Source organism: Helianthus annuus, chromosome 10 (genome assembly GCF_002127325.2).
Source record: "Helianthus annuus cultivar XRQ/B chromosome 10, HanXRQr2.0-SUNRISE, whole genome shotgun sequence".
In the NCBI taxonomy this organism is placed as follows: Eukaryota; Viridiplantae; Streptophyta; class Magnoliopsida; order Asterales; family Asteraceae; genus Helianthus; species Helianthus annuus.
In genome coordinates, this window is record NC_035442.2 from 166,332,250 (window position 1) to 166,341,481 (window position 9,232).

The window sequence follows — 9,232 nt, forward strand, 5'->3', positions numbered from 1 at the left end:
CAGTCCCACCTTTCACCTATTTTTCCTACAATGGTCCCCCGTTAAAAAAACTTAACGGAGTTAAGCTTTTTTCCACATTACAAACATATTTTTTAGGGCTTTTGATTAGAACGATGATATGAGTTCATTGATGTAAAACTTGCCTCGAAACGGTGCTCCAAACGATGAAAACACGCTTCAATTTGGGTGTTTAAATTTCCAATTAACCAAAATTAAGTCACTTGGAGCACCGTTTCGAGGCAAGTTTTACATCAATGGACTCGTATCATCGTTCTGATCAAAATCCCTAAAAAATCTGTTTGTAATTTGGAAAAAAGGTTAACTCCGTTAAGTTTTTTTAACGGAGGGACCATTGTAGGAAAAATAGGTGAAAGGTGGGACTGGTGGGGGAATATTCTGAGGTGGGATTATTAATGGCCAATAAGGTTTAGGTGATATTATTACAGGCCAATTCCCCAATATTAAAAGAAATGGTTTCCTTTTCTTATTTAATAAACCCATGTTTTCTAATATTTTTTTTTTATTTTTAGTATATACCAGAAAACTTGTTAAGTTACATCAAAACAGAAGGTAGACGGGCAACAAGCTGCGCCGCCAACCCTTTCTGAATTGCAAACCCCAACCTCCCGAACACAAACCCCTGCCCCCTTGGGGTCGAACAGTTGCTGTGGATAACCCGTTGAACCCTCGTCAAGAAGTTGATGGCTTCTGGCGCTAGGGAGCCAAAAGTATCAAAGGCAAAAGGGATAAAGACATGTTGGTTCTCTGCGCAAGCTTTAGCGTGCTTATCCATTTTCTTTGCTTCTGCCTTTCTTGCTGCTAGTCCAACTATAAACCCGTTTTCCCTTAAACCAACCAAAGGGGAAACCCCCGTGAGGTCTACACAAGCATGTTTCCCCCCAGCCCAGCCAAAGACGAGCAGATCCGCTGGTCGCAGAGTAGATCTCCCTTCCATAGGGTCCGTGAGGAAATTCACAGGGGCCTCTTTCTTAGCAGAAATCCCAGCTCTTCTTAAGATGTCCCCCAAAATATCTCGCACCCAGTCATGCCGATATTTAAACCCAGGGAGCTCTATACAAATTCTAATTCATATAAATTTATCTTTTAGAGAATGACACGACATTTTTTTTATTACCTGCAACTTTTCTTTTCATGTTTTTGATAAATTCAATTTGTACATAACCTCGGTTATGATTAGAGAAAATGATAGTTTTACTATTGAAGTACATTGTTTTAACAGACTGTATTTCGGTGACGACCATGGATTAATCTTTCTTCTTATTTTGATCAAATGTTCCCCAAACTTGGAGAAAATTGAGCTAGACGTAAATCTTTTTTTTTTTTACTATTTATTTTACTTCCCGCCAAAATCCACTGACAAAAATAGTGACGACACTTCGTGTAGATTGCCGAGGGTATTGGTGATGACAATGGGACGTGGTTTGGTATATTGGAAAAATACTCAGATGTTCGGTTGGAGCATATGCAGGAATTGGAGATTCACTATTTCAGCAACTTGAAGCATGAGATGGAGCTTGTGACGGTTATCTTGGCAAGGTCACCCAAGCTGAAGAAGGTGATCATACATAGTTTGGTTGAAAAGGATGAAGAGTCGGATATGTTGATAATTCTCTTACAAGCCCCACGCGCATCACCCGTAGAAATCGTCGTTAAGTAGTTGGGACGACGACAACAACGACCTTTGGATCACTCGAGAATTAGTTTTGAGACGCATGATGAGAAGGTAGTCACATTGCCACTTGTTTTTCTGTGTTTTCATTTTGGTTAGTCTATGGAGTTCTTTTGAATGTGGCTTTCACAATAGGTGTACTTAAAACTAGGTAAGGGTGTATATGAGTTGATCCGTTCTCGATGATATGTCTTATGCACTTGATCCGTTCTCGATGAAGCACAAGATAATTAAGGAATTCAAGATAATCAACATTTTAATTAAATAAATTATTAAAGGAAAAAATATGGATAGTTGTGGAGAGTTCTCTTGTTCACATATCTTGTAGCTCACATGATCCACCCTCTTTATATACAACTTTATTTTAGTTTTTTAAAATGTATTTGAAACTTCTAGCAACTTTAGAAGAAAATAAGCATTTTTAAAGGATGTGTGAAAATATGATGTGGCAACTAACGTCACGTGTTTGTAAGCGTCATGAAACTGAATGCATTGGAGATGCTATTAACAATAGAAAGACATGATGGACATGGATCCATAAATCCAACCTAGCCACCATATGGCTCCTGTGAAGAATCTGGCTACCAATTCAGCACCAACGGACGCCGGTTCGCACCTCATGTATAAGCAATACCAACCTTGCCTATGTTAGTCTTTTTTTAATGATAACGTTGATACAAGGAAACTATGTTGGTCTTTTTTTTTAATCATAACATTGATACAAGCAAACTAAGACATAACGAATGTAAAACTCATGGGAATTTGACTAAGGGTTATTTCCTTATTGGATTCATAGATATCACATCTAAAACAGGAAAACTTTATTCGACTAAAGGGTTATTTAAGGGCCGTCGGTAAGTGTAAAGTTGAAGTTTGCACAAGACGTCTGCTTACTTAGCAACGACGAACTAAACCCAAAAGTCGAATTCTCTAAATCAAACTCTAGAAAGTTGTCCCCAAACTGAAACGTCCCGATCACAATTGCAGGCTCACTCGTTGCACCACCGTCAACAAACGCCAAACACGCCACCTCGTTTGTAATCTGCTTAATAGAGTTAGCAGTGGATACAGTCCATTTCTTCCCATCCGGGAGGCTGAAATCGATATCAGGAACTTTCAAACCAGCAGTGGAGGTGCTGAAACAAAGGCCGAAGGGGCTGACTGGCTTTGCAGGACGTAATTGTTTTGTAACCTTTGTAAACCTCCTAACCACACCATTATAGATATCGGTTCTAAGTGTCGTGTAAGGGTCAGTTGTACTAAGCTTGGTAGTTGTGTTTGCGGGAACATTGATAGATCTCTTTTTAATTACAATGCTATCGACACTGATAAAGTATCCAAAAGAATCTGGCTGCGTTACCAACGGAGTATAAGAAAGATAACTTCTTACATCGACGTTTGATTGAGGAAGAAGGTAATAAGGACCGGTTCCAAAGAATAGAACCCCGGGGACAGACGGCTTGCTTGGAAGACAGAGAGCTAACGTTTTTTTAAGGGGTTGATAGAAGTAAGCTGGGAAGGCGTAAGGCGAGGAAGAAAACGCCATGACACCAGAAACATTTGAAGGAAATGATGCAAATGTTGAATGAGGAGCGCATGCTGCATAAGGGTGTGCATCATATAAACCACTGAAGATTTTTCTACCGTCACTTACGTTCACTGTGAAATCGTCGTAGTTGATAAGGGTTTGGTTACACGAACCAGTCACAGGGTTAAACACGTTGACTGAGCATGTACAGTCACCCCAACCAGGGAACGAAGAAGTGTTGGTTTCTAGAGGGCAAGAAGGATTCTTATAAGAGTAAGACGTTCGAAAAGTTGTGCATTGATAATCTACGCAAGAAACAGCGTATGTGCAAAGTGTGTTGTTTGGGCAACTTCCTGGATAAATGTTCCATTGCACGATGCAGTCGTGCCATATGAAGGGAGCATCGATGTCTATAAGGAAGTTTGAATGCAAGTATTGATCGTTTACATAGTCATAGGCTGTCATGATCTCAACGCTATAGAGAGGCTTAGCAGCATCGGTATGTTTGTTAACCGGAACTACTATGGATGTGTATGGCGGCACATACGCAGCCATAACCTCATGTTCATGAGAGATGAAACCTAGAACGATAACGAGTAGTTGAAGAAGCAAAAACATTTTTGTGTTTTTCTATGTTCTATATCTCGAATGTAGTTTTGGAAAGAGCATTGAACATATTTATATAGGTATCTCATGGGTGTAATTTATGTTTCTTCGAATATATATATATTTTTCGGAACAAAGAGATATATTTGGGGATGAGTTGGTAAGTACTTGTTAGGATTTTTGGCGTTAATAATCGATGACAAAGAATGGTATATCCGAAGTAAGATGTGGTCAACTTAAGTGGGACACTTTACGTGTCTAAGGCATATATAACCATGAATAAATCAGAATAAGTCATCAACCCATGGAACATGACACATCTTGCAGTGTAAGTTTTTGAACATGGCCATATGCACAAGTTGAGTAAATGTTTCATTGTATCCGTTGCTACTACAAGTGTAAACCAACCAAATCGTACGTTCATGAACTATTCAAGATACGTTTGCTAATAACTCAAACTTGAGCCGAGCTTAATCAATCTCAAACTTGAGTTAGACCAGGTTAGATTGAAACTCGTTTAATGTATAAACGAGAATAGAGTAGTTTTTTATTTATATAAATATAATAAAATAGTATGTATGTAATATAATTATATAATATATGAAACAAAAATTATTATAGATAAAAATGATTATTATAGATAAAAGTAGTTTATGAATAATAAACAAGTTATATCATTCAAAAATTAATAACAAATCCAATTCAATTCAAAGTTTGGGACAAAGAATTCACGTGACACCACACCCAGATAAAGATGCATTATCCACAATCGATACCGACTTACAAGGAAACATTTATTTTATTAATATAAATTTTGATCAAGCTATTCTTAGCCGTAAGTACAAAATTTCCACCAATACTTTATTCCACTAGCCACGCATATCCAAGATAAACAGTACGCACAAACTAACCATTATTACCTGTGACACATGCTTAAAAGACGTCAGCTATTACTGGTGGGTTCATGAATATACACAATTTACAAATCGCAACAATTAATCATGACTTGTACCCGCTCATGTCATCATAACCCAACGTTAACACTTAACTTACATAATCATACAGTTAATTCCCACTACACCACAGGTGCAGTACTGACAAATCCCGTCGTAGCGGCACGTATAAGGGAGTAGGGACCACAAATATCATGTGTTTGTCATGCTCAGGATATATACATACGTACAACAGTCATGCCATATTATTACAGTTTAGGACAAACATGTTCACGTTTGAAAAACATTCATAAAACTCACTTTTGCTATATGGAGGTTTTACTATAACTGGTACAAAACTTGGTTTCCTAATCAAGACCAGAATAATTTTAAACACCAGAATAATTTTAAACACTAGTTAAATCAAGAGTGGGGTACTAGATAGTCAGTACCCTGATCATAAACCTAAACTCTATTCTTTAAATTTTACTATAATTAAATTTATACGTTAATTAATCCTAAAAAATTCTATATTAAAACTTAAAGGAAACTTATATTTAAATTAAATACACACTACGCCTTATATTCGAGGAAGTTGTTAGTGGCTAAACTTAATGAAATCGATCTCTATTTATAGCAAGAAGACTTGCTTTGCTTTATTCCAAAGAAAACCAATTTGGCGGCTAAGTTTGCCTCTTTGAAGAAAAGAAATCTTCATGATGAAGATTCATGTATACCACACACGTATCCTTACATGCATACATACACGTTGCATATATATTGAGACTTACATGTTGCATATATAGACCAGGGGCGAACTTAGGTTATCCCGTGTGTGGGCGGCCGCACCCTTTGAAAAAAAAAATTAGTGTTAATATCCGCGCAAACTCCCGACCGTACCCTTTGAAAATTTTTGTCCGCACCCCTTGGAAAATTCCGACCGCACCCCTTGGAATTTTTCGTTCGCACCCCTTAGAAAAAAATGTTGAGAAATTATATAACTTTTTTTTTTGAACACGGACTGAAACCTGACCGAATTATCCTAACTAACCCTTTAATAAAACTTAAGTTAAGTATTCAGTCCATTAACCAAACATTAAAACAAACCCATTAACTAATAAGCCCAATAACTTAGCCCACTTCAAACATTAAAACAAACCCATTAAACAACCACAACCCAATCGCTGCCACCACTCCCGCTCTCCCTCCTCCTGCCAGCGACGACGACAACCTGCGACCACCCCTGAAAAATTCCGGCCGCACCCAGCTTCACACCGACAATAAACAGGTATGTTGATGTTCTTTTTGTTATTTTGATGTTTATTTCATTAGGAGATTTTGTTCAAGACTTCGGATAAAAAAGTTTAAACTTGTATATGTTTTGAGCTAATTTGGGGTTGTTCTAGTCTTTATAGAATGGGTTTGTTGTCTCTTAATCTCTTATTGATTATATGATTCTAGTATAGGGTTTGAAAAGATGAAATTCTATGGCTTGAAATTCAAAATTTTAAATTGAAAATTAGAGAATATGGGCTATGGTTGAACACTTGAAGATCCTTGTTTATTTTGTATGTGATAGGATTAGGAGGAACTGTGATTAGGGAAGTTATGACGCGATTTCTCAAGAGAAAAGGGTTGAACCACTTTTTTCGTCGGATTCTTCTAACTGAAGACTAAGGTATGTTTTTTTGAACTTTGATGCCTTTTTGTTTACTTACTTATGATGATTTTTTATGATGTTTACTTGTTTTACTTGAAACTTTGTTTGTTTATATGATAGGAAGTTAGGAACTAGGGTTTGATTCTTTGAAAATTGAAATTGAACCGACCTGACCCGCTATGAAACTTTGTTTGTTTATGTTTACTTGTTTTACATGACCCGACCCGATCCGACCCGCTATGAACCGAAGTTTTTTTATATAGCTACGGGTCTAAAATCTTTAAAAAATTTCCGCACCCCCAGGAAAAAAATCCTGGGTCCGCCACTGATATAGACTTAATACACATACACGTTTTTTTTAAGGTGTGAATTATTCGCGAATGTTGGAAGGTCTACATACGTTGCTAGAGAGCCCCCTCGCACAATAGATCCCCAATTTAAACCCCTCAATGAGAAACCCCTATCATCCAGACTCGAACTTAAGACCGGGAGAGAAAAACTCACCCAAACCCACCATAAATAAAACTTAAATATCCGTACCAACCCCTAGAAATACACATACACGTAACAACAAACTAACCTTATTCTTTATTTAGTTAAATGAGTTAAACTTGAGTGTACTCGATTTACGTTAAGTATCAATGGATCTACGATTCTTAGTTTCATGAACACTCTTGCTCTTTGACCGTTGAAATGGTCAACCTTGAGCATTTCTTTGAGCACATACAAAGATTAACAATCACTCTCTACTTAGGATGTTATTTTGGACCTAGTCAAATCTACGAGATTCCATACCTCAGTTACGCCTCAAAACTACAAATAACTTCTTAAACTTCTTATCAACTATACATGTTAGCTTTTATATCAAACAAGCATGTTATCCTCGTGTGTTGTGGCGTTTGGTTTTGAATAAAATTTATATCGCAACATGGATAAAAAGAAGCAAGTCGTAATCTATATTCGGACTTTTATCACTAATTATATTTAAAAAAACAATAAAAATAAACACCGACACTGGTTCCCATAACATTGATACCGGTATCAGCGTTTGGTCAGTATCGGTTCCGCAATTGGTATAGTTTATGACACAAAATCATACATTATTTTGAACACAACTCGGTTTGTTACAGTACCTGTACTCGTTATAGCTTACGATACAATTTTTTTACAATGGTTTCATTACACAAAAATAGTCTGATGTAACCCAAAAAATAAAGTTGTGTAACCCTGATAATAAAGTCGTCTTCTACATCGATCGAAAACCATAAAAACGAATATCATATGGTTTTGATAATACTGATATTGGTTCCGATATTGTTCGGACAGTATTGGCTTCATTCATCACACTTTGGTACGCTACCGGCACTCGATATAGCCTACGCCAGCGGCACTCGATGTAACCTTCGCTGCGGTACTAGTACGTTAGTCAATGGATGGATATGGATTGGATCATGATCCGATCCATTAATGATCCAACTTAAATGGATCATGATCCGATCCATGATCCAACATAATGGATCGTGATGTTCAGATGTTCGGTTGGAGCATCTGAAGGAATTGGAGATCATGTGTTTCAGCAACTTGAAACATGTGGTAGAGTATGTGAAGTTTATCTTGGCAAGGTCGCCTAAGCTAAAAGGGTGATCTTATATAGCTTTGTTGAAAGGATGAAGAGTCGGATATTTTAAGAATTCTCTTAGAGGCCCCACACGCATCACAGGAAGAAATCGTTGTGAGATGTATCACAGACTAGTTGTATTGCTACTTGTATTTCTGTGTTTTCTTTCTGGTTAGTCTATGGAGTTCTTTTGAATGTTGACTTTCACTTTGATAGCACGTGTACTCAAAATTAGGGTAAGGATCTTCACATGCAATCAATCAATTTGAGTAGTATTTTCTACAGTCTTTAGTTTGAGCAATTTTGGGAGCACTGTTAGTATTTTGACTTAAAACTGAACTGAATCTTCTATAACACATTGGTTGAACATTGTGGACACCCTAGAAAGTGCATATGCCACACAATTCCCTTTTTAGCCTAACAAATTTGACAACCATTTCATTTGACAGGAGTGCTCAACCTTTTTTCCATCAGATATTTCAGGCTAAATACCCCTTTTTGCTTCCTTAAGACAACTAAAATCTAGTCCAAAGCTCTTTCTGATATGGTGACCATTGTATTGTAAAGCTTCTCCTATAACTTAAGCATCAGTCTTCATTACAAACTCTTCCGCAAAATCTTGGAGTTTGAGCATTGGGTTATGGTCATGGCATGTTTCTTTATAAACGTCCTACAATAGCCAATCAACCCTACAACTAGGGGTGCTGAGCCGAGTCTGAGCTCGACCAGGCTCGAGCTCGAGCTCGAGCTCGTTTAACATATGAAGGCTTGAGCTCAAGCTCGGCTCGATTCGAGCTTTATTTCTAAAGCTCGAGCTTGGCTCGAAGGTAATTTTTCAAGCTCGAGCTCAGCTCGGGCTTGACTGTTTAGTATTTATTAATTAATTTATATTAATTATAATTATTATTATTCATATAATTTAGTTTTTTTTTTATATTTATATAAATGGTAATTGTTATTATTATATAAATATATGTTTAATATATTAATAAAAGAATATATAAACAGAAAGCTCGTTTAGGCTCGCGAGCCGGCTCGAGCTCGATAAGCGAAGCTCGGGCTCGTTTATTAAATGAGCTTGTTTTTAGGCTCGGGCTCGAGCTCAGGGGCGGACCTACCCACGATGGTGGGTGGGCGGTCGCACCCCTTGAAGAAAAGGTTTTTAGTGCTAATTTTCGTCGAAAATCCCAACCACACC

The 9,232-nt window shown here is 37.3% G+C and overlaps 1 protein-coding gene and 1 long non-coding RNA gene across 2 annotated transcripts; one reads left to right on the forward strand and one right to left on the reverse strand.

Annotated features, from left to right (window-relative positions):
- The first annotated feature begins 1,235 nt into the window (after positions 1-1,235).
- On the forward strand, positions 1,236-1,878 carry LOC110886414. Its single transcript, XR_002562813.1, has 2 exons — positions 1,236-1,325; positions 1,406-1,878. It is a non-coding gene; the product is annotated as an uncharacterized LOC110886414 (long non-coding RNA).
- Positions 1,879-2,531: 653 nt separating this feature from the next.
- LOC110883220 (chitinase CLP-like) lies at positions 2,532-3,836 on the reverse strand. Its single transcript, XM_022131029.1, has one exon. The coding sequence runs from the start codon at positions 3,834-3,836 to the stop codon at positions 2,532-2,534; it is 1,305 nt and encodes a 434-aa protein (XP_021986721.1).
- Between the last annotated feature and the right edge of the window lie 5,396 nt (positions 3,837-9,232).